Source organism: Anabas testudineus, chromosome 19, assembly GCF_900324465.2.
Source record: "Anabas testudineus chromosome 19, fAnaTes1.2, whole genome shotgun sequence".
Lineage (NCBI taxonomy): Eukaryota > Metazoa > Chordata > Actinopteri > Anabantiformes > Anabantidae > Anabas > Anabas testudineus.
The window spans coordinates 1,135,862-1,162,994 of NC_046628.1; the positions used below are offsets into that span (position 1 = coordinate 1,135,862).

Here is a 27,133-nt window from a genome sequence, read left to right on the forward strand (position 1 = left end):
TTGATGGGTTTTTGATATAATTCTGTACACAATTATATTCATTCATATATATAATTATAATTATTTGTAAGGTCTTAAACCTTACACTGTAAAGTGCCTTGAAATGACTTCTGTTGTGATGTGGCGCTATATAAATAAAACGGAACTGAATTGAACTGAATAGTGACAGCTGTTAATACATCCAAATGTACACAACAAAACTTAACAGTTAAAACATAACCTACCAGAGTGGTCTTTACTTTTGAGGACTATTCAGCTATTATCTTATCTTTATTCAATCCCAAATTAGTTTAAGACACAGACAATCCAGAGACTGGCTCAGAGAACATAAATGCTATATGTAACACAACTGTATTAACAAATGACAAAATAACCACATACAAGTTTGGCAAGATCAAATGAGAGTGTGGAAACCCTACCACATGCACATATGGCTGACAAAACAGAGACAAACTTAAACTGGACATCTACAGTGCAGTCAAAAAAAAACAACAAAACATTAAAGTTTGTCTTTGGTTTGACACTACTTCATACACTTGAAACCAAAGGTGACTAGTTCAAACCAAGCCAGTCAATTAAGTGACACAGCTAGGCATGCTGAAATGAAATTGTATTTACTGTTCAGATAAGTCACCTGATCATGTGTTTCACAAAATTTACACTAAATATTACATTTGCTTTGGCTTTTAACGAGTTCAATTATTTTCTGGTGTCTTAAGTCGATGCAGATGTTAAAATGTGTGGGAAAAAAAAAAAAAAAAGTCCGAAATTCAACACTTTAGTTAAGGCAACAATCATTTTCTGACTGCATTGACAGAGCAAGAAGACACTTCTCATTGTGTTTCAGTTTAGTTTAAAAACATAACTAAGGCATTGTGTACTGTGTTGGTTGGAGATGTTGGTTTTCAAGTATGCTGCAGATAATTTACAGATGCAATACATCTACTTTGGTGATCAAGTAAAACACTTCAGTGGGGATGTTTTTTTTTGCCATTATCTGTGTATGTAGCACCATTTTACAACCTGTTAATGATGAGGGAGATGTTGCTATGGTAGACTGCTAACACAGTAATGTCCTCTAATTCGCATATTGTCCCCTACAAAAGTACTGGAACAGCAAAGCTCAATTCATTTGTTTTTGCTGTACACTGAAGACACTAAAGTTTAAGATCATAATAATTATATAATGATAATAAGTATTAGCAGTTTTTATTGCCTAGTGTTTACATCTAAATATATTCAACAATATATGGCATAGCACCTTTGTATTAGATCACCCACATTTTTAGGAAGTAAAAGTTTTGCAACAGACAATTTTGAAATAAACTAAAGTAAATACAACTCATTTTGTTTCATTTGGCTTGTTTGCAATAACTGCATCACGCCCTAACACTCACTGACATCACCAAATTCTTGGGTTTGTGTTTTGATACGTTCTCTTTTTGTTGTTTTGTTTTAGTCGTTTGTCTTTCAGTCTCATCTGCAGCAGCTGAAATGTATGCCTGCCCTGGCTTTCCAATTCTTACTGAATGGTTTGCATCTTGTGGTATGGTCTCTGTTAAATTACTCTACTATGTTCCTGACCCCGTCTGGGGCATGCTTTGAAATTACAGTGTGTTGAATAATGCATAGGAGGTACCTGCGCTGATAAGTTACATAACATAGACTGTTCCAAAAAGAGTTCCTGATTAAAGAGATCTAGTTCCTGACCTACTTACTTATGAGGAGGCAGAGTAGCACTTTCACTCTTTGTTAATATCTGTGACCACACCTAACTGTGATGTAGCATTTTGTCACACCACTGGTAATGTAGACAGGGTTGCTGACCTACTGCTTAAAGTGCAACAGATTTTAGACTTGTGTCTGATGGTTCTAGATTTAGAGGTACATGTAAATATGAATTCCCTGGGTGGCATGGTGGTGCAGTGGTGAACATTCTCACCTCACAGTCATAAGGTCACGGGTTTGGACCAGCAGGTTAGCTGTGGCTTTTCTGTGTAGGGTTACAGTCCACTAAGCAACATACAAAGAGGAAATCCACTGTGCCTATGTGGATTTCCTCTATGTACTGTATGTTGCTCAGTTTCTTCTGACAATCTAAAGATATGCCAGTAAGTGTGAATGTCTGTCTGTCTCTATACGTTAGCCCTGTGATATGGTATGCTCAAATGGGCTTGTTGGGTTTTCTGTATGATTTTTTGTATAATTATTCTCTGTAAGGTCTTAAACCTTGCACTGTAAAGTGCCTTGAAATAACTTCTGTTGTGAATTGGTGCTATACAAATAAAACTGAATTGACAGCTTCCCTCTGCCTCTGTTGACCCGCTTCCAGAACAACTCCAGTTTTTTTTTTAGCTACAAGCAGAGAGATATAATATGTGCAAGGCAGAGGGATGTTTAATAGCCTAGCATGCATACTGTACATGTGGTCTACAAACTTGGTGAAGTCTTCGAATGATTTTTCTTCCATAAGGAACAGACAGAGATCAGTGTACATCCACTACCAGAATCAACTACTGTTTGTCTTTGCACCCATACTAATATTGTTTTGTAATTGATTTTAATTGGGGGTACCTGAGTGTTGCCAGTGGTCCCGCTGGGTCTCCCTCCCGCCATCTTTAATGTGTCAACAACAACAAGAAAAAAAAATCAAAAGGAAAAAAACAAAATCAAATGAATATAAAGAAAATGTGAGACAAGGAGAGATTTTGTTAATGACTGCAGGACCAGAAATAACTGGCTGATCTGATTTATTAATGAGAACTTAGTCTTATCACTTTTGATCAAACAAACTTTAAACTGTGTTCTGCTGACATCTGCTGACTTGACAGGAGCCAACTGTTAAGCACTACAACAGTGTATGTCTGTTTGTTTTGAGTTTTAATGAAAAGCTAAAGCCATGATTATTTCCCAATTTAGGAAACAAAAAATGAAAATACAATGAACTGGAACTGTGAATCATAAAACATTTGGGAAGTCATAGGCCGTGTTGACCAATGTCACTGAAACAGACAGATAAATGATGCAATGTAGACAATGCTCAGGTCAAATGAGTGGTTAGCAAACCCACAATGACACAAACATGACAAAAAGCCATAATTTGGCTGCATACAGTTTGCGCATACAAAAAGTGGCTCATCATTTTCTTGATCTAAATCAATCAAGAAAATATCTAGATAGTTGGAAAACAAGCAGGGCAGTAGGCCTTGATGACCAGACATATAGAATTATTTTAGATTTGAGGATTAACTTGTACTTTAGGGCAGTGTTTTCTTTCTTAAAGTTTCACTGGTGCTTTTGATTTCTGCTTTCAACATTTTATGCATTTTGCAGACCACTACATAGGTCAGTATATTTTAAAACATGTTCACCCACTTAGTTGTAGTGTGTGAGTGTCTGTGTTCCTGTGTATGTACTCACATGGGCAGTGTTGTTGTTCTGGCTGGACCGTGACCTTCGTCTGGATGTGATGCCGATATTTTCTCCTTTCAGCAGGGAATGGACCACATCATCCAGAAAGGTCATCTGGATCATGGATGGGTCCACGTTCTGAGGTTCTAGCACCTGAACACATACAAGATTCACTTTACTACTGTTCATGTGTGTACCAGGTATAGACCTGATGCAAACATCTTCAGTGAAAACAAAAAAGGCCTTTTTCCTACTCTGGAAATTGAAAATCTTATACTAAATGAGTAGCTGCATTAATGATAATAAAAGAAAGGAGAAGAAGAAGCAATAATGAGCAGGAACAGCAGAGAGTTTAGGAAAAAAAGTCATTCACTGAGGAAGTCAGTCTGCTGCATTAAGGCCAATTAATACATTACATTTGGATGGACATGCAGTATGGACACACAAGCGCATTGTTCATACTACAATTATAGATGCCTACACAGACACACAGAAAATAGCGATAAACAGTGTTCCTTAACACTGACTGGATAATCAGTGTGTTTATATGCACTAAACCAGCCCAGGTTACAGTCAACTTTATCAAGCACGCTGATTTTTTGAAATCTGATTTCCCCAGGATACTCTGTACGTGTAACCGGGTATCTAATCGCCTTTTCTAATTTGCATGTGCAGAACAAAAGCTGCAGACACTTACCACTCTACTACTATCAGCTGAGAAGTGCAGCTGGATAAAAGGAGTGATGCTGCCTTGTTTTTAAATCACATCCAACTAAAACTAAAACCAACACAAGATGTGTCGGTGAAGAGTCTCAGACGTCAGGGTGAAGTTATCTGGAAGTTGAGTCATGGCAACTGAACCCAGAAGCCAGAAGAAGCTACTTAGATGAGTAGCAAAACGTTTTAACCCAACAAAAGGAAGTCCAGTTGCCATGAAGTCACTTTTCTTTGGGTATTTCTTCAATTTAGACAAATTGCACTGTAAAAAGGAGCACTGTGACTGTGGTAAAATATGTGAACCATGCTTCCAAAATCAGCCCAAGGTAGAGGAGAAATCAGATGAATTTTGTTCCCCAATTGCCTGAGAAACCTGGTTTCTCTCAGTAACCTGCTTACTTTAGTGCATATAAACACAGTAATTGTGAAATGGGAAATAAATATTACAAAACTTCAATGCATGAAAAAGTCTAATTTACATAGCACATATGCAGTTGGTGCATTGCCACTGTAGAAAGTCTGTACACACACAAATGTTTGCAAATGTCCATCACAGCAGAAATTTGAATGAATTGGCCTACTGTTCATGTACATTCTGGCATTAAACTGTGCCTTCATCGGTAACTTATACAAAAACAACACCTGGCTTAGTTTAGGTATAAGACATTATCAGCCAAAGTCTACTTAAGTCAACTTATTCTTAAGACATACAATGATAACTGTGCATGTGTTTGTGTACCTGGTCATTCATAACGACCATGTTTCGACTGAAGAGGTCGTGGTGTGTAATGATACCCGTGAACCACTGGGTGGCTGAGTCTTGTCTGTACACACGCACGCGGTAGCCATTCAATGAATAGGGACCTGGAAGCAACAGCAAACAGTTCTGTCACATGGCATCGTCTTCACTGCAGGATGCTCCTAATGTAAGACTTGAAAATGTTACCTTGCATAAAAATTTCCTGCACTTTCTGATCTTTGAGCCAGCCCTTTACTTCTTCATGGAGCTGAGAGTTGTCTCTTAACACTGGATTCTGGCTGTCAACCTCATCCTGAAAGACACACACGCACACACAAAGAGATAAATAAAATGAAAGGAACAACATCAGCAACACAACATGAGGTTTAAAATCAGTCCCTGCACCATTACACAAATCACTTAGACACAATCTGGTTCTGCTGGGTCTCAGTTGGTTAAATATTCAATTTCAGTACACAGTGTTGTAAGATGATACATTGAAATTGTGATTTCTTTTTGCTACATGTTCATTTCATTTTACTGAGAACAATGCTCTCTCTTCTACAGGAAGGCACTCTTCACATACAGATAGACACATTCAAGCTGCCTAGTACAACCCCAGTCAGAGGTTCCACTGGTGCAGTTGGAAGGGATCAGGGCCTTGCCCAAAAAGCACCTCAGTGGTGGTAATGATGTAGAGGAAGTGCTGCTCCTTCTCTTTTTTTGTCAAATTGCTAGGCTGCCAGCACTCCAATGTAAAGTGTAATTCTGGATTATTTTGTAATGTTTTTGAATGATGTTCAAACAACAGTATAATATAATATGTATAATATTTTAAGCAAGAATGAGATTGTTCCATTAGACAACAGATAAAGGCCTGGTGTGTCCCTTGAGAAGCAGTGTTTGTTCCTGTTTGTGTTGTGTAAATGACAGTGGTTAAAAGTGAAACATGGATGAACAGACAATAGACGGAAACATCTTTGTGATTCTGACCCATAAAGTCAGATTGTGATCAGTGTTCTGACAATGAATCCTATTACTGTCCCATCGTTGGGTACAAGCAACACTAGTGCAGTGAAAGAAATACAGACAGACAGACAGACACAACACTACCAGAAGAACGAATGAGGAAGAGGAAACCACAGTCACCACACTGGTAGCACACTGAGCTCGTCTGCTGTGTCGCTGTGTGTGTGTTTTTGTGAGCACACAGTTCAGGAGGTTATGCTGGGGAGTCTTCAAAAGGCTGCGTCACAAATTAATCAGCAGACAACGTTTGTAGTGATGTTTGTCCATTTTGAAATGTTTCAAAGGTCACACAGTTGTATGCAAAAGCCAGAGGAAACAGACATTTTGTTGGATTTTGGAGCAAAAGGTACATTAAACCTTTTAAGCAAAATAAACCTTCCTTTAAATGTTAGGGCTGTTACCTTTTATTTTATCACTTGCAAAAACAGAAAACAATGAGACAGTAACTATAAAACTATACTGGACTGTTTTAACAACTCTTCCTGCCGAGCACTTCAGGTACTTTAGTCTGGTTAACACCAGGTCGAGAGATTTTCACATTTTATCCAGTAGTCAGAAAATATCCTACTAAATATATCCATGGCTAAATAGGACCACAGATGCTGTCATCATGCCTGTTACATAGACTTTTTTATTGTTTTTTTCAGTTTATGTAGAAGAGGTAAGATCAGTACATTAACAGAGCCTCATTTTAATGTCTGTTTATTGCAGGGATTCTATTTACTTTATTTTTCTTTACTAATCAATTGTCAAGAGATGCCCATGACTGACTCTCACTGAGATGACTGGACATTCCTCCTGAAGTACAGGCTACTGCCTGCAGGCTAATGACAGGCTGACACACTGTGGTAAATTGCTGGCAAAAATAAACATTCTGTATAACACACCACAGAAAGTGAGTGGTAAGACTGTCTGCTGACTTTGGAAAATATGACCAGTTTTTACTATTCATCCACTCAAAAGTCACAGCTTGCCACTGCTAAAACCCAAAATAAAGCCTGACAGAGATATTCCATCACATTTTTAGAATCCTCTTGAAGAGGTGACTGCCTTAGCAACTTTTAACTTTAATGGGTCATCCTTTATAGAACCAAGTGACATTAGTAGACACAGTCGAAGAGAAATTAAACACAAGGCCAAGGTATGGGTGCAACCTGAATGTCCCCTCATAGTGCAGCATTGCAGAAAGAGACAGGAAGCAGAGCAGACGAGACAAGGCCACAGCTTTCATTTCACCTTCCCATCGTTATCCCTCGGTGTTACCCCTTCCCACCACCTTCACCCCTCCTCCAGTTCTGCTGCAGTGTTCTACTTACCCAGGTTTGTCCAGCTCTAATTTAAACCAGCATGTGCGGTAAAAACTCAAGAGTGGCCCTGCAAGCTAGTTAATGATTTCTCTTACAACTATTACACGAACATATCTATTACTCTGAATCAAGCACCGCATTACTTTAATTTTTCCCCACTTGATTGCTCTACCACAACTAAGAGTGAGGGCTGGAACTCATACCCAGGCTCATAAAGGTCCTAATTTTTACACTAGCAAAACAGAGAACACATGTATGTGCCTGTAAGACTATTTCTGCTAGCATGGCTGCAGTCTATTCTGCCTTCCGTATGCCTGTTTAGACATGAAACACACACAGAGACAATGTTACCAAGGCAACATGATCATCATGACCACCACAATGGTCTATTTGCAACAGACTGGAAATGAAACATGAGCACAGAATAGAAGGCATGAAAACTGGGACTCACTATAAATCCCAACTGTGATTTATATCATCAGGCTACAGAGTTAGAGGTGGATATTTCATGTCACAAACTGGTAACCTTATGTTACAATAAATCAAGACATTTCATTGTTTCACTGCATTATTAGAATATCTTAGATTAGATACATGTACAACATACTGTACAAGTGGGCAATATAAGAAACATATCATGATGACTTTTTTAGGCAGCATCACAATTCAGAATTTGATCTCAATCATAAACATTGTGCAGTCTATTCAACTAGTTCAGTTACAAAGTAACTTTACAATACTGAATACAACAACCAAAACCAAACAATCAGATAAGTGCTAGGACACACCAACTCATTTCAATTTAGTTTTATTTGTATAAAGCTGAATCCCAACAGAAGTCATCACAAGGCACTTTACAGTGTAAAGTATAAAACCTCACAAAATATAACTGTATACAGAACCAAGATGACAGTTTGCCAACAGACCATTGGTTCACTGTCAAGTGCTGCTTTGTTTATGTTTGTACATCTGCAGTGCTTTCTGAATGATGAATACAGACTACTGCCATCTGCTGCTATACATAGTTATTTCCAAGGGCCACATTTTCCCCCAGATGAAGACAACGTAAGGTAACAACAGTGGTTTCAGTTGCCTCTACTTCTTCGATGTTGGCTTGGTGTGTCACAGCTGTAACACAACAAAGTCTGAGTCAGACAGTCTTAACCACCACAGTGTCAAACCAGTCTAGCTGTTTTAATAGCGCTGTGGGCCAGGCCACAGTAAGCTGATCCACAGAAACTGAAGTTAAAGAGAACCTTCTGATCTGGGGCTGAGGCAGAGGCACCACAGTGTAACACGAGGACATCTTGTGCACCAGATAATTAGTAACATAAAAACAAATATGACACAAATGCATGTATCTATGGAGACAACGACAGATGGCTTGTTAAAGACTTCAAACACTCCTACTTTCAGGGACACTGCTTGTTGTCATGGAGATGCTGAGGCTGTAGCAGGAGGAAACAAGCTGCTGCGAGAGCTTCTGATGTCTCATATCTCTTTAATTCACTATAGCTGTGGCCTAGCGGCCTTTTCAGACACTGTATGCATGTAAAGTTATACTATCTCCAAAGTAAACGGGTTGTCATACAAGAATATAAAGACTTTACCCTAACCCTAACCAAAACCTAATTCTAACACTAACCCTAAAACATAGTCTTAACCTGTAAATTTGCTTTTTAAACACATATTTCATTGTGAGGGCCAGCTAAAATGTCCCTCCTCAAAATGATAGCTGTACAAACGCACAGACAGACAGACACACAAAATCATGCCCAAACAAATACAATACTTGAAGCACCTTAGATGTGGCATCTGGCAGAAAGCCATCCATTAGTCAACTTCACTTTCCACACAGATAACGTGAGGCATTTTTTGTAGGCTGAGAAGGCTGACACCACAGTACAGATTTGGCAGGCAACCAAAATATATTAACACCTATTTGGTATAGTCTAAAACTTTGAATAGTAGGGTTTTAACTTGCATTTATGGATGCAGTGATGAACCATGTTCACTGACAATTTATAGAGGTGTTACTGAGCCCACGCTGTGGGTTTCACCACAGAACTGACTACGTTTTCAATCCTTTTTGTTTTAACAGATCCAAAGACCATAACCATTCAGTGCTTCAGTTTCTTTCCTTGCCTACAGAGATTTTTCTCATTAAAATTCTGTTTTTCAAAATAATCTAAATTCTCAGTTTCAACTTCTGATATGTGTCTTAATAAGTTTTAACTGATTGGCAAATCATTGCATTCTGGTTTATATTATTGAAATAACCATGTGTAAGGGAATTCTTCTATACAGCAGTGTGAACTGAACTGAGGACATTTTAGCCAGTCCTTACAATGAGAAGCGTGTTTAAAGAGCAATGTTGGGATTAAGTTTTAGAGTTAGGGTTAGAATTAGGTTTTGATTAGGGTAGGGTAACGTGATAAATTAAAAATCAATAGAATAGATTAACATGGCATAGGTGACAGTAGGGGGCTAAGTAATGCATTATGTCAATGAGTGTCCTCACACTGACTGCCATACAAAAATGTGTGTGTGAGAGAGAAAGAGCACATGAGATCATGTCAAAGTAACACGACACTGGATGAATGTAGAAGCATGTGACGTTATAGTGAGGGGAATAGTAGAACCATTACCACTTGCAGATGCAGCTTTAAACATTGTCAAATTTTTGTCCCTGAAAGAGTTTTACAATGGAAAAGGATACAGGGACATTTTTCTAGTTAACTAACACAACGAACTAACTAACTAACACTAACATGTTGAAACCACCCTCGCTTGAAGGATGTAGAGTATGGCCTATGTTACAGATGTGTAAATATAAAAAGGCAAATCTTTTTGCCTTTTTGCATTTTCAAATAAAGTTATCAACTATTTTCTGTCTCTGAATCCAGGAGAGAGAAGTGTGTGGCTAAAGACCAACAGTCCACCTGGTACTGTTCTCCAAATAACTTTCCATGTCGCTCTGCGGTGAGAAACCAAACAGGATACTGAGGGCTTTCTGAATGTTCTAGATGTTTGTTACCAAGCCCTTCTCTAATCAAGCAGCATTAAATAAATTACCTTTTGAATAATTTTTACTTCATCAGTGAGCCTTGAAAGAACATGTTCATTCTGTTTAATGCTTTCAGCACTGAAAAGCTGAAAAGGAAAACAACTCTTCTCCATAGTGCACTTGGCCAGTGCTGCTGGTACAAGAAAAATACTCTGGAAAACCCACTGCTTGTGTGTGTGGTTTGAGTCAGCACAGTTTTTTTCTCCACCTTATGTCCCTCAGCCTCAACACTCACCATAACTTTCTAGCAACGGGAACATGCGCACACGCGCACTCACGCACACACACACACACACACCAGACTGGTCTGGACCACTGAACAGTGACTTCATTGTACCGTTTATGCCAAACAGATTGTAGCCCCCTCCCGCCCTCTCTCTCCTCTTCCTCCCTTCAGTCTTCCTGTCCAACTTGAAAAACAGAGAGGGGAGTGGCCACAGCTTCACTGCCCTGAGTGTGTGAGAAGGAGAGAGTCTGCCTGTTTTTACTGCTCTGTGGGGTTCAAAGGTCTCCAGAAGAATAAGCAGCTCTGTGTGGGTATGGGTGATTTAAGAGTGGAGGAATCTCGGTGTGTGTGTATGTGTGTACACTTCTCTACAGTCTTACAGTGCCACAAAGAGAGTATGTCTCAGTCTTTCCTTGCCTTTACATGGCTGTAGACACTATTAATGTGGGTGACTGGAAATGTGCAGCAGTGCGTGTATATTCTGAGTAACTGGACAGTTTGTTGGTTCTTTTGAAATGAAACAATGTATGTAATCCACTTATTTTTAGGTTTAAAATTGATTTAAAAAATGTAAACAAAAGGTTTGAGCATGTGTAGGTCTGACGGAAGACACTATCTGACCTTTTAAGTAATTGTGTCTCGTCTGTTAAATATCCAGCTTTGTATCACAGCAGGCCATCATGGCCAAAATACACTAGCAAAAGACCACAAATTGAAAATGTTAGTGCAAAGCCAAGTAAACCACTCCAGTGCCAGTTCAGTATAAACATACATAAACAGGATATCCTCATTTATACCATCTCTAATTAAAACATACAACACTGCAACTTTCTAGTTTACCACACTGACACACTCAGGATTCAGCTGTCACACTGTCTATGTCTGTGTTAAAACCCAGTCCAGGTAAATCCAAGTCATGCCAGACTACTTGGGGAGATGAGAGTCCCACTGCCCTGCATGTTTAAATGCAAGAGCCATTAAAACACAGTGCCTCTGAACCTACAGACAAGATATAGCAGCACAAACTACACAGAAACACACTTCTTTGTGCTTGCAGAGCTGGCAAAATGGCCAATAATATAAACTACCTGTCAAAGGTTTGGACACAACTTCCCCTTCAACAGTTTATTTTTATTATTTCCAACACTGCACATTAATGCTAAAGACTTCCAGACGATAAATAACACATAGAATTATCCACTAAACAAAAACCCAGAATAAGTTTTTTACTTTTAATTTTTCAAAGGAGACATCTTTGATGACACTTGGAATTCTCTTAGTCAGCCTCGTAAGGTAGTCCCTGGAATGGTTTTCCAACCATCTTTGAACAGTTCCCAAAGGTGTCAAGTACTTTTGACTGCTTTTACATTACCTTCCAGACTCATCCCAAAGCATCTCAGAACTGGATTCAGATTAATTGATTGTGGAGGCCAGATCATCAGATGCAGTGCTCCTGCACAGCCGTTAGAACCAAAAAGTCAAATTTGGACTCATCAGACCAAAGGACACTTTTCAGACTGACACAGATTCATTTCTAAGGAATTGATGGACTTCCTCTGCAAAGGACAACTAAATGGTCTGCACTTATATAGCGCTTTTCTACCTAGCTGGTACTCAAAGCGCTTTACATTGCGTCTCATTCACCGATTCACACACACAAGCACACACACACTCACACACCGATGGCAGAGCTGCTATACAGCTGACCTGACTCACCGGGGGCAACTAGGGGTTCAGTATCTTGCCCAAGGACACTGTGGCATGTGACATGGCAACCAGGAATTGAACCACCAATCCTGTGATTGGCAGTTAACTGCTCTACCTATTGAGCCACAGCTGCCCCACTAATGGTATGCCACAAATTAACTCTTGTTAGCCTGTAAATTGAAAACCATTCCAGGGGACTACCTCCTGAATCTGATGAGAGAATGCCAAAAGTATATATGTAGCTGCTCTGGACAATCTAAAATATTATAATAATAACAAATTGTGGGTTATTTGACAAGTTACGGAGAAACTGTGTCTAAACCCTACACTGTTAGTGAACATATCTATAAATCAATAACAGTTGAAAGAAATTCCATTCTTCCTACAACCATAAGGTTGTATAATTAGTGTAAAACAACAGAGTATGTAGGCTGTGATTTCTTGGTTATGTCACATGACATTAATCACATGCCAAATCTTTGCACAATTTAGGCAATTTCACATTGTTAAATGCTGTATAACTACATACTACAGAGCAGGTTTACGCTCCATTCTGGCCCCTACTAAATTCAAATGCAAGCAACTAGACTGACCCATCAGTCAGATTAATACTGTTAATATACAGAACAAATTCCTAGCACAATTACAGACGTTCTATTGTTGTCTTTTCCCTCCTATCAGTATCTTAATCACCACATTAGCAGCCAGTCATTTTCTGATGCAGGTTTTTGTAGTACCTGACAATGACAGGGTCAGTACATCTGCCACAGAGACCAGCCATAGAAACTATTTACACAAATTCAAAGCAGGTCACCAGAGAACATGGCAACAGTGGATCTGACTTTTCAATTGGCTGCAAACCAAAAAAAAAAAAAAAAAAAAGAAACAGCATGTCTCTTGGTATTTGGAAATGTCTTGAGTACAAACCAATGAAGGATGGTTAGAGTGTGGAACACAGCCTTCCCGTCTTGGTTGATACTGAGTGGAACACAGTGTTCCAGCCAGCACAATATAACAAGCTGTGTTCAGCTGTGGAACACTGACACACACATACTCTAATTAAATACACCGCCACAGAACAACACAAGTATACTCTACAACTGCTGCAGTTTCTAGTGTGTGTCTGTATGAACCTCACGTTGATGTGTGGGTGTAATTTGTGAGTCAGTATTAAGAAGTCATGTGTAAAACCAGTGTAAGGATAGACTGCGGCACATTAAAGTCTGGCAGATTCATATGCATAACTGCACCCAACCCAGGCTACTCTCTAGGTACACTACCGCTCAAAAGTTTGCGATCACATAGAAATCTTAATGTTTTTCAAGAAAACACACACGAAATTAATCTGAATAGGAAATCTAGCAAAAGAACAGTGCATTCTGACATTGTCAGAGTTAGAAATAATGATGTTGATGGAAATTATGAATGTGTTCTTCAAACTTTGCCTTAATAAAACAAAAAAACAAAAACAAAAAAATAAAACACCTTTTGCAGCAATTCCAACCTGGCAGATCTTAGACATTCTACCTGTCAATTTTTCAAGATAATCATTTAAGATTTCAAGCCATGCTTCCTGGAGCACCTCCCACAAGATGCATTGACTTAATGGAGTCTTCCTCCGTACTATACCGGCAAGCTGCTCCGGAGATACTAGATCCGGAGACTTTGCTGGCTACTCCATTCCAGTCAGAATTCCATCTGACTGCTTATTCTTCAAACGTAGTGACCAAAATGTGTCAAATATTGCTAACACATTTTGGTGTGTTTTGGGTCATTATCCTGTTTCAGGATGAAACTGGGCCAAATCAAGTGCGGCCCTTGGGGTATGGCATTGCTTTGCAATGATCTTGCAAAATCTTGTGCTAGCTTTCCACCCTAAAGGTCCCTTCCACTATGTACAAATCTCCTAATATACCACCTCCAAAGCACCCCCAGAACCATTGGGCTGCCTCCACTAAGCTTGACTAAAGGTTTTAAGCACTGTCCTAACATCTTTTCATTAGTTCTGCGTTTCACAAATGTTCGGTTTAATCCGGAGACTTCAAACTTGGACTCATCTGTCCACAATACAGATGAGTATTCAGTGTCCAATGTTTGTGGGCTTTTTCCCATCTCAGTCTTTTTTATATTTTTTAATGGCCAGTCTGAGATAAGGCATTTTCATGGCAATTCTGCCATGAAGGCCAGCATCTTGAAGTCTCCTCTTCACTGGTCGTCTTTGTTTTAAACTATACACACTCATATTTGTCTTCTTGCACAGTTGTGCATAAGGGCCTCCCACTCCTATGTGTGTCCTTGTTAGAGTCAGTTTGTGGTGCTCTGTTAAGGGAGTAGTTTACAGCACGATACAAAATTTAAAGTGTCCTTGCAATTTCTCTTAGTGAGGGCCTTCCATTCTAAGGACAACAATAGAATGATGGTACCTGTAAACAAATAAACAACTGCTGATGTTCAGATACTAAACTAATCTAAAGAATGCCATGCTCCTTAGTTTGCTACGTTATAACAATGGTTCTCAGCGGTGCAATACAAGTGTTTTCTCATAATCAATTAGCCTTATAAAATGATCAACTTGAATTAACAGCAATACTAGGAGATGGATGCAGAGGAATGACAATATGATATTAGACCTCTACTGCAAAATTTAGATCATTCTTTTAAAATCATCTGATTAATTTTAATTGCTTGTGAAATGGATAAAATAGTTTGTGAAAACGTGTTTTTCTTTGGAAAACAAAGAAATTTGCAAGTGACCCCAAACTTTTGAGCGATAGTGTACGTCCAACCCTTGTTGGGTTAACAGAAACAAGCACACTGTAATTTAGAAGCTCCCAAGTCGTTTTGTGTTAACACGGACATTTTCCCGATGAACAACTTGAGGCTCAAAACATCTTTGTGCCTACCTCACACCTACGCAGGTGCCCGGCCAAGTTTAAAGCCCTCTAGCTCCTCCACCAAAAAAAAACAGTACCACTGAGCCACCATGCTGCCCTTGACCGGAATTTTTATTTTTGCTTCAGCATTACAAAACTGAAAAAATATACCAGGATATATGACAAGTAACCTCCACTAGCACTCTTTCTCTAGTGACTTCAAGGGTTGGTCCCTTAGTAGTCAGGCCTCTGTACACTGGCAAATGGGCTATGTGTTCGTAATTCCAAATAACGTAATAAACTTATTTACAGTACCTTTTGGTCAGGGACTAAAAATGAAAAATAGAATTTGGCTAAATCTAGCATGTTCGGGGGAAATGTGATCATGGTGATCACATTTCCCCCGAACATGCACTGTTTTCATGAAATAAACAAATAACTAAACTAAACCTTTCCTGTCTTCTCTCTAAATACTGATTCATACAGATCCCTGCTTATCTCAACATTCAACTCCAACTCTGCAGCATGTAGTGGCTGCATTTTAAAGATCCAGACTGGTCTGGCAGAGCTGCACAGATATTTGCTTTCTAACCAATAAGAGAAGTCAAATTATTTCTGCTTGACTGGTACCTTTGTCAATATCCCTATTCAGTAAAACATTTTAAGTGACGGGCTGGGTAAAAAATGTGGCAGAGCAGGGAGACAGAGGGCTGGGCAGAGTGGTGCAGATTGATTTTGAGCCTCTACTACTGCTGGCTAGATTCTTAGCAGTTGGCAGCTTTAAATGTATGCACAAAATGACTTGTTCTAACAAAGAATTTAAAGAAACAAAGATTTAACCAATTTCAGGTACAAAAGCATCCTTGCAAAAGGTCACAAGCATGAGCTGCCTTTTAAAAATCAATCATAATGTAGGTCTAGCTTCAGATATCGGGGTATTACTAATTCCCTGTCCTCTCACTTAGATTTTACATAGCAAGAAAGTAAAAATACGCATATTTCCCAAAACATCACTCTAATCCTTATTTTTATTACAGTTTCATGATAGTCCAGATTAATCCTTGTAGGCCTCAGATGGTTTCACTTATTCATCAGATTTACCTGGTGGTTCATAGATAACTTTATATATAACTTATATATGACAACCACTCATAAACTGCCATCAGTTTATAAGTGGAAGTTACAAAAGAAGAGAAATTAGCAGTTAACATTCACAGCTCAGTCACAGGGCCAGATAATCTTTCAGAATATTTATATTGTGCACGACTGTAATCATTACCTGGTATGGTTGGTAGGCTGAATGGTCAGACAGGAAGTCCAGCTGTCGGTCTAACAAGAATTCCACTGCTGTTACTGATGACAACAAGCTCTTCCCCACCAGTGGCTTAAATGCCTGCATACAAACATAAAAAACATAACATGGTCAACTGCAACATGCAACAAGATAGTATCAGAATTTCTATGATCACAGCATCACATTACTATAATATCAGAACAAGAATTTGTAGAATTCACCAATTTTACAATAAATATGTAACAACATGTATAATTTATTTTGGGGATACCACTCTCTGTGAGAAATTGCTATAAACATTAAGTGTCAGTGAATGCAGGTAGAGCAAACAGAGGAATGAAGAAGGAGAGATGAATGGCAGAGCACAATAAAAGATTAGAGGGAGTGTGTGTGCATGTGTGCGCGCACGCGTGCATGCACTCACGCGCAGAAGGGTGGTGCTGCTGTGATTTATAGTTACATAACAAGGTCAGTCTGATAAAGAGATGAGAGATTAGAGAAACATGACTGCTGTGATGTACGCATGATGGGAATTGCTGGTAAGAATGGCTCCCACTATCAGCCCAGGTAATCGACAAAGCAGTGCAAAAGCGTGCGGGTGGATGTCCAGTGCCTATAAAAAGTACCCTCTTCCACTTGATCATGGATCTTCCAAATGACTATTGGCAAACTCAAGTCATGATTTAACATTAGTTTTTTTTCAACAGCGGCTTTCTCCCTACCACTCTCCCATAAAGCTTTGATTGGTGAAGGACCCGGGCAACAGTTGTATCTACAGTCTCTCAGTTGTTGAAGCTTGTAACTCCCTGAGAGTAGTCATTGGTGTGTAAGTGGTCTCTCTCACTAGTTAATAGGTAAGACGTGTTACTTTGTAAACCCTTGTGAATAATCAGTGTAACGTTTCTGTCGTTCCTACAGCTTCATCTTCTCTAGTAAAACCATTAACTAATCTTACATCACTTTCAGAATCTCTTCCAAATGAGTCTACAACATTTCTCAGCCGTGTGTATTCTAAGGTGCTCTTGTTTTATGTGCCGCACTTTAACCAAGACTCTTGCTTCTGTTTGATTTTTGCCAATAATGCTGCAACTGGTTTTCTGAGCACTGGTTACGGTTGGTTAACTCACACCTAGCAATCATAGCTTTGGGTTTTAGTCATCCCGTCTTTCAACTATTTTATTTTTAATGATAACTTTGTGAATCCAAATCAAGACCAAATTAGTCAAAACCAGTCATTTACTGACCCATATTAACAAACATCATGGCAAAAACTACAATAACACAGAAGTCCATTTTGGCACATTACATGTTTACTAAAGCAGATGATGGGTAGACCTGACTGCTGAACCTGTTCAGTTAAGCTCACTGAAACCTTGAAAACACAACATCTGTAGATCGCTGCTCTGATTTCTCTCTAACTAAAAGGGACATGACAGTTCTGCCATCCACTCTAAAATGACTTGTCCATCCCCCCCCCCCCCCCCCAAACACACACACACACACACACACCCACATACGCCCACAACTCAACCACAATTAGGTCACATTTGCCACAGCGTGCCAGCAACAAAAATATTCTTTCACTATGTATTTAGTAAGATCAAGATAGGCAGAGACACATTTACTGTAATTGCCTTACACATATGAAAACCGTGGATATGCACAGAATGAAACGCACATGTGATGTCATAAAGAGAACCAAATACATAATCACGAAACATATTTACACACACTCGTGCCAGCAGCATTATCATCTGAGAAAGCAGGTCTGTCTCCACAGGCACACAACACATCCCCCACTGCCCTGTGTACTTGTGTTTGTGAAAAAGTGTAGCACAATGTAAAGGAGATGGGGTCATGAAGCGAGTGAATCACTAAGCTACAACACACACTTCACAAAGAAAAAGGACATGTGAGGCATGACATTACTACAAATGAACAATGCCAAAAGGTGTCATGAAAACACTGAAGCTTACTGATTAAACAGGTCACTGAGTTGCCTTTGAGCAGCCACAGACCCCTAGCTGTCTGAACGTCAAAGATGTATTACACAACCTCTCATGTATTTTTTCAGCAGCCATTCATCTTCAGCCCATACCTCAAACAACATCTGCCCCCCTGTTGTGACAATGAAATGAAATGGTTCAAATCATGTTTTGGAAAAATGCTACACAAACTTCATGCCCATACTTGGAAGTCAGACTCCTTATGAAGTTTCAATTTAAAAAATTCAACATAACCCTGATGACATCATGGTGGTTTTGTCAGACCTATTTGTAACCGCTCCTTTGCCGCTCCTTCTGAACCAGAAAAAATATTACAGCACTGTTTTCATTAGCTTTAGCACGTGGTGGATTTGTCTTTGACCTTAGAGCTGATGAAATTGAGCGAACTGATACAGGAAATCTATCATAAGAACTGAAATAGTTGCCACAGAGAGCCATGTTCAGGACTGAGCAATTGATATGATTATGAATCAGACACTCTGCTAACACACAATGTACTGTACCATATGGTGTAACCTGAGGGAAAGACAGAAGTAAATTCTGCTAATCAAAACACAATGTCTAGTCCACTGGAGGCTTGTGAACTGATATACAAAAGACTAATGAAAATATTTAATCTGATCAACAAATCTAAGCGCATAGAGAATTCAACCTGAGTTTGCCAAAAACAAATCAATAAACTAGGACCCACAGAGAGTAGCATACTTTTTATGAACCAAGACTTTGATTTAGAGAAAGATGTTATTACTTCTGTTTATTATTTATTTTGAAAGAATCAATGACCACATCAGTACTACAACAAACTAAGTAGAATTTGATAAATGCTACACTATACCATACTGCACATTTTTATGGTAGGTATATAGTAAGGTGGTATAGATGAAGAAGCTAGATTTCAATATTAAATAATGCTCAGAAAGCTCCAAGCCACACACACTTGTAGGATAGAATAGATCAGAATGGCTGTACATTCTATTCTGGGAAACATCCACCGTTCCTGGTCTGTTTGTTACTCCAACTGAATAAGTCTGATGGATCACACGTAACTCTGGCTGAAATTGAAAAATTCAGAAAAGCTGACTGTGAGAAGAGCAGAGGATAGAAAACTGTAACATTACCTCTCCTGTCCGCCTCCAAACAACGGCAAGTAGCAATGTCTCTGAACAAAAAAAAACACACTTGACAAAACTAGCTTTGATCCAGCGAGCAGGGGAGAAACAGGAAGAAAGAAAAGAAAGGATGACGAGGGTAAAAAAAAAAAAAAAGGCACAGTAGAGAGAGTGAGAGAAAGAGCGGGAGAGAGAGAGAGGGAGAGAGAGGTTTCCTCTTGTGGTGAGAGAAACAGATGGCCAAGAAGGAGAGAAAGCAGAGCAGAGAGGACAAGCTACACAGCCGACATTTTAAATGCTGCTGACGCAAGGAGGGAGGGAGAGAGGGAGGGACGGAGGCAGTGCCGGCTAGCACACACTTCCCCCCTTTCTCTCTCTCTGTGCGTGTGTGCGTGCGTGCGTGTGTGTGTGTGTGTGTGTGTGTGTGTGTGTGTGTGTGTGTGTGTGTGTGTGTGTGTGTGTGTGTGTGTGTGTGTGAGAGAGAGAGAGAGAGAGAGAGAGATGCAGCCTTGCTCGCTTGCTACTCACCACACTTTCTGACTTGCTTTTTTTTTAATCTCTCACCCTGCCGCCTCCTCCTCTGTATCGGTCTGCCTCTGTCCCGCTCCTGCACCTCTCATCTGACAACTGAGCTTTATTGTTCTTAATAAGTAGACAGCACAGCAGTAAAAAAAACACTTCACAGTACTTTTAACTAGCTCCAAACCACTAAAAGCTATGTTTACCCAACAAAAAGCGCCTAAGCAGAAACGGATACCAGAAACCATCAGACCTTATTTCTACCTGATCTTAATATGCATGGATGTCAATAGAGCTATGTGTTGGCAAGAGTGTGAAAAACCATACATAACGTGATACAAGAGTTATAATTCAATACACTTGCTTACTTTAGGCAAACAGAATTTTAAACACATCACCATATGCATAATATGTGAGTTTTAAAAAGTTCACTCCATTTAACATAAAATAATGTATGGATGCTTTAAATTGTGTAAATAACAGGCAAATAAACTATGACCTAATTAAAGCAAGGCCTCTCCAAATTATACGAGGGAACTGCACCCATTCCAACCACAAGGGAGCCTCTTTAGCAGAAATCCTTATTGAAAAGGATAAAAAGTGGCACAGCCAAGTTTGATTATACACACGCGGACAAAATTGTTGGTACCTTACTGTTAAAGAAAGAAAATCCCACAAGGTCACTGAAATAACTTGAAACTGACAAAATTAAATCTAAATAAGAATTAACTGAAAATTTAATGAAAATCAGACAAGCTAGTTTCAAACTAATGAAACTGACTTAAATTGAAACTTAAATTAATATTTTGTTGCACAACCTTTTGAAGCAATCACTGCAAGCAAGTGATTTTTGTAACTCTCATTGAGACTTCCGCACCTGTGAATAGGCATTTTGGTCCACTCCTCACAAGCAAACTGCTCCAGTTTCCAGATGGCATGTTTCAGCTCTTTCCACATATGTTCAATGTAATTTAGGTCAGGACTCAAGAAGGCCACTTCAGAATAGTCCAGTGATTTGTTCTTCCATTCTTGGGTGTTTTTTTGCTGTGTTTTGGATTATTACAGGACTTGGAGGACTATGACCTGTGACAAAGACAAAGCTTTCTGACACTGGGCAGCATGTTTTGCTCCAGAATGCCTTAAAAGTTTTGAGATTTCATTGTACCCTGCGCACAGATTTAAGAAACACTGTACCAGATGGAACAAAGTAGTCCCAGAACATAACTGAGCTTCCTCCGTGCTTCACTGTAGGTACAGTGTACTTTTCTTTGTAGGCTTCATTTTTACGTCTGTGAACATAGAGCTGATGTGACTTGCCAAGAAGTTCCAGTTTTGTCTCATCTGTCCAAAGGACATTTTCCCCCAGAAGCTTTGTGGTTTGTCAGCATGCTTTTAAAATTTTTTTTTTAAAGATTTACTTTCATAAGTGTAGTCCTCCTTGGTCATCTTCTATTAAGTCCACTTTGGCTTTAACAGTGGTTGTTTTCACACCTTAATTCGTTTGCTTTGGTCTGATCAGTTGATGACTATGTAACACTGTATCAGTTTCTCCTCGATTCGGTTTCGTTTCACACAGAGTAAAAATCCAAGCGAACCAAAACACGTCACTTTAAACTATGCCACAACGCCCTCTCCGCTAATTGGTCAGATGTAAATACAGGAAGAAAGTGAAGTGTCGTGGACTACTGTGTACTGTTTGTGTGACAGGAGAGAGATGAGTTCACTATGAATGTTAACGCAGATTGCTAATCGTTTCTTACGTTTCATCGCTTGCAGAGTCATCAGACCTGGTGTCTGTGAGGAACTTCACCTCCTCATGTCTCCACGTTTGTCCACCATTAAGCAGACAGCATGTTTTTGGTGGACAAAAAAAAGGAAAATCTACACACCACCCAAAGTCCTCAAATCATGCGATTCATAGCGTTTGGTCCCGTTTTGGTTCGGTACACATTCACACCAGGACCGCACAGAGTTCGCTAAGTAATTCGGACCAAGACCACCTCATTTTGGGGGTCTTGGTGCGGTTGTTTGGGTGCGCACTCTAGTGCGATTACCGTGTTAACACCAGACAAAACGAACCGCACTAAGATGGAAAACAAACTTGAGTCCGATTTAATCAAACTAAATCCTGTAGGTGTGAAAGCAACCAGTGACTAATGTTGTTCTGGTATTGTTAGTTACCATTTGTATTTTCTTTCTCATCTATTTGTCATCAATTTTCCTCTTATGGCCATGTCCTGGGAGGTAGGCTACATTCCCATTAAATGTCTGAATATGTGCAACTGTAGTCACAGGAACATCAAGCTGCTTGGAGATGGTCTTACAGCCTTTACTTTTAACATATTTGTCTATCATTTTTATTTCTAATGTCATGAGACAACTTATTCTTTAGCTTTTTGTGGTTCATGTTGTTTTGCTATATGCTTTATTGTGCATGTAAAAGTTACATATACCTCCTCATGGTCTTTATTATCAAATGCTGACTTCAGATAAGATGGCCAACACATTAAATCTATCAACAGGACATAGCAACGGGGGCACTTAATCTCTTAAGAATGACAATCTTCTCTTCTAACCTCTATTCTTTTTCATTTTTTAATTAATAATAAAAATATCTGCTTACATCTTAAAATACAAATGTCAAGTCAAATTACTTGTTTACTGTCACTCAGTGATGAAAACCTTATTAAATTTTATTTGTTTGCAAGCATTAATTTGTCTAATACCAAAAAAATTTTACTACAATTTTGAAACTGTAACATTGGATTTAAATAAAATCTAATATGTATTGAACTAAGAGAATAACGTACTGTGAAGGAAGTATGCTGGAGTTTGCCCTCCTGCTGAACCCTGACAGTTCAGCAGCGGAGCTGACACAAAACTCTAAAGAGTCAACTTTGAACTCATCAGCTGACCACAAACCGGCTCTGATTAATCCGTTCATCGCTCAGCAGATTTAAACTTTTTACTGTACAGTGCATGCGCATGCACAAACACAGTGATACAGTGCTGTAATATCCTGCAGTCCATCTGCCACACTGATGCAGGATTAAAGCTACAGTCATTTTCACACATACACACCTCTATAAATCCTGTGCCACACAAATATACAAACATACACATGAAACTGGCCACAGCTATGACCATTTCAGCCAACAGCTGTAAGTACAGAATACACACTGTAGTGTAATGATATGGTATCATTAATTGTATGTATGTGAGACTTACTCTCCATCTCAATCTCCAGCTCTCTCAATCATATTCTTCATATTGGATATCAAAAACTGTCTTTAAGAAGTCTGAGCTAAACTGAGTAACTGAGTATAGCCCTCCTTCTGCTATTGTTTGACTGAGCACTGTGCAGGGAAAGAAATGTTTTTTTCTGCAGCCCTTGCTGCTATAAAGGTAAGCACACAGGAGGCAGGAGATTACTCTAGCCCAGCTCCATCTGCTCAGGGGGAGAGAAAGAGGAAGAGACAGAGGGAGAACAGACTGGCATTTTTTATTGACCCAGTTTCCACCAACATGACATGGACATGTCACAAAGCTGACTGGCTAAAATCCCATAAACAACACGCAACCACCAGGGGTTTTTCTGTGGGTACCTGCAGATGTGTGCCAAAGGCACACACCGCAACAGTTTGCAGTTTCAGGCAAGCTGTGGTATCAATGCAGGAGAGAGGGTCACGTGATAACACACTCACACACTCTCTTCTTTGTTCTTCTGTCATTATAAACAGAGCCAGTGCAGTGACCACATAAGAAGATGCCTGCTGATATCCATTTGGGAGTTTGTGCTTGTCTATGTCTGTGTGTGTGCTGTATTTCATTTTACAAAGTGGACCACTGTTGCTAGGTAACATAGCAGAATTTGAGCAATCTGTAGTCAGGAAGAAGAGAAGATGGAGAGAAGTCAAACAGAGATGACGAGATGACGAGATATCACATGTCTACCTTTTGTGCATTTTTTTTGTGCATGTCTACCTTTTGTGCTGTAATTATCTCTTTGATGTATAATTTTTCATAAAAAGGTAAATTAAGTTTAAAGCCAAGGACATTCAGGCAAATCTTAACTATGAGACACATATACCAACTGTAGATGCTTATCATTTATTGTCTTTGATGGTTTTATTGGGGAGACGGATTAAAAGAAATTAGTGATCTAATAGGTGAAGCCATAATATCTTCAAATACATCAACATTTTTGCTTTAAGCTAGCTGCTACTAGCATAACACACTACAGATGCTGGTCATTTAATTAGAATATCTTCAAAAAGTTGATGTATTTCACAAATTCCAACTGAAACTTGTATTGGACCACTCAGCAGCAGTCCAGTCCTTTTTGTCTTTAGCCCAGGCGAGACACTTCTGCTGCTGTCTGTTCAATCTGAATTTGGGGTTTTCATTAGTTATAGTCAGTTATAATCATCAAAATAAAAGGAATAAACACTTCAAATATATCAGTTTGTGTGGGATGGATGTATACATTATTATTATTAAGTTTCACTTCTTGAATGGAATTAGTGAAATACATGAACTTTTTAAAGATTATTACTAATTAGTACTATTGACTAATTATTTGAGCACCTGTAGAATCTCTTGGTGGTCAGTTGTGTTGGAAATACAGACTACTACTGCTCCCCTTAATAAACTTTAAATCACTTCAAAGTCAAAGACAAAGCCTAATGTTACATCTAACATTAAATTATGTTAAATATCCACCCATTGTTCTCATAACAATATAGAAATAACAAAACAAAACAAAAACCTGAGGAAGTACTACCCCTGAACAGAGACTTTTTGTAGACTAACCTAACCCCCTGGAGCAATATATATGGGCAAAGTTTCTATAGGCAGCAGAAGATTAAATCCAAAAGATGAATTTATACTTAATTTATTTGGCATAATTATTTGTAGACCTGTCATTGTCATTAAGTTTTTCCTCTCCACTGTTGCTTAGGGGTTGCTTGCTCAAGTTGGGTTGCTCTATATAATTCTGTATACAGTTATATTATATTAATAGTAATATTTTGAAAGGTCTTAAACCGTATACACTGTAAAATGCCTTGAGATGACATCTGTTGTCATTTGGCACTATACGAATAAAATAAAATAAAATAAAATTTAATCGTAACCTCTTCTGAGCCACAGATAGCTTCATTTTAGTGATTTGTAGGTGAAAATAAGTATCTGGATCTGAAACCTTCCACTACTCAGACTTAACAGACATTTTACTACACATACCATCTAGAACCAATTGTTCAGTTTTTTAACATCAGATAGATGCGTCAATTACATGAAAACATGTAGGGTGAAATCAGTGTTTGCATTATTATTCACCCCCTTCAGGTCAGTATTTAGTAGATGCACCTTTGGCTGCAATCACAGCATGAAGTCTGTATGGATAGGTCTCAATTAAGCTTGCACATCTGGACACTGGAATTTTATGCCATACTTCTTTGCAAAACTGCTCAAGCTCTGTCAGGTTGCATGGGGATCAGGTGTGAAAAGCCCTTTTCAAGTCCATCACAAATTCTCTATTGGATTGAGGTCTGGGCTTTGACTCAGCCACTCCAGAATATTCACCTTGTTGTCGGTAAACCATTTCTGTGTAGCTTTCGCTGTGTGCTTCAGGTCACAGTTGTCTTGCTGATTGAATAAGATCCAGATCCTCCAGGATTGTCCTATATTTTGCCGCATTCACCCTTTACCTTAACAAGCCTTCCAGGGCCAGCTGCCAAGAAGCATCCCCACAGCATGATGCTGCCACCACTGTGTTCGTGACCTCTCTCACTAGTCTGCTTCTTGCACAGTCACTCAGTTTGTGTGGACGGCCTGTTCTAGGCAGATTTAGATTTGCCATATTCCTATCATTTTTTGATGATGCATTTCACTGAACTCCGGGGTATCTTCAGTGCCTTGGAGATTTTTTTGTATCCATCCCCTGACTTATGCTTTTCAATTACCTGTTCTCTGAATTGCTGAGAGTGTTCTTTGGTCTTCACAGTGTAATGGTAGCCAGGAATACTGAATAACCAGTGACTGAACCTTCCAGACACAACTTTCTTTATACTGCAATCACTTGATCCGGTGAGTCAGATCAGCTACATCGCAAGCTCTGCCATCGGTATGTGAGTGTGTGTGTGCTTGTGTGTGTGAATGGGTGAATGAGATACAGTGTAAAGTGCTTTGAGTACCAGTTAGGTAAAAAGCGCTATATAAGTGCAGACCATTTACCATTACTTGAGATGCATTCACTGCACTTAGCACCATTTCACTAATTGTGGGACTACTAGCTACTACTGGATACTAAATATCTGGACCTCTGTTGGATTAGGTCAGTCATTTTAAAGTGGGTGAATATTAATGCAAACACTGATTTCACCTTACATATATTTTTTAATTTAATTGACATTACTTTGTAGAAACCTGTTTTCACTTTGACATTAATGAAGTATTTTTCAAAAATGTTTTGTCAAATTTGCCTACTTTTATTGACCATGATTGATTTATAATGTCAATAACAGGATGAAACATCCAAGGGGTGAATACTTTTTATAGGCACTGTATACCTACTTTTCAGAAATACTTGCATCTAGCAGCAGCTAGAGCCGTGTCAGAAATGTATTTCTTAAAAATACAATACACATAAATACCTAGACTACAACCTTCAGTTTATCTCATTCTGAAATTAGGACAGAGGAAAAGTCTGCCAGTTAATGTTGGTGTGCAGCAGTACATGGGCAATCAGCCAGAATGTAGCGTGTGCATGTGTATGTGTGTCAGCTAGAAGACAGTGTCCCATTAGTTTTAATGCTGGCTCTACACCATTTGCCTTTGCTACAGAGGTGGCCAACAGACCCAGCATCATATGGCCTGTCAGTTCAACAGTCTGTCTCACAGTCAGAAGGGACAGACCTCCCCATTCTAGCCTACAGGGTAACAGGCTAATCTTATTACCACTGCACATAAGGAGTATTTTGTGCGGGATCAGCTAGATATGACTAGAATAGTATAGTCATTTTCTGAAATGATATTGGTTTAGTTTGGAGAGAAACATGTCTGTTTAAATAAATAAAAACCTAACAAGTTATTGTGTTGTTCCAGGCAAGAACACAAAGATGTACAG

The 27,133-nt window shown here is 39.0% G+C and overlaps 1 protein-coding gene across 4 annotated transcripts in view; it reads right to left on the reverse strand.

Annotated features, from left to right (window-relative positions):
• Window positions 1-27,133, reverse strand: part of jmjd1cb (jumonji domain containing 1Cb) — a 103,546-nt gene that overhangs the window by 17,705 nt on the left and 58,708 nt on the right. For 2 of the 4 annotated variants that reach the window (XM_026350988.1, XM_026350991.1), the window contains exons 3-7: window positions 16,356-16,469; window positions 5,075-5,180; window positions 4,868-4,992; window positions 3,421-3,564; window positions 2,575-2,616 (exon numbers count right to left, since the gene is read on the reverse strand). In XM_026350988.1, coding sequence (XP_026206773.1) covers window positions 2,575-2,616; window positions 3,421-3,564; window positions 4,868-4,992; window positions 5,075-5,180; window positions 16,356-16,469 — 531 coding nt within the window. Of the gene's footprint in view, window positions 1-2,574; window positions 2,617-3,420; window positions 3,565-4,867; window positions 4,993-5,074; window positions 5,181-16,355; window positions 16,470-19,494; window positions 19,774-27,133 lie in introns of those variants that run through there. The other 2 variants (XM_026350990.1, XM_026350989.1) reach the window with 2 other exon arrangements.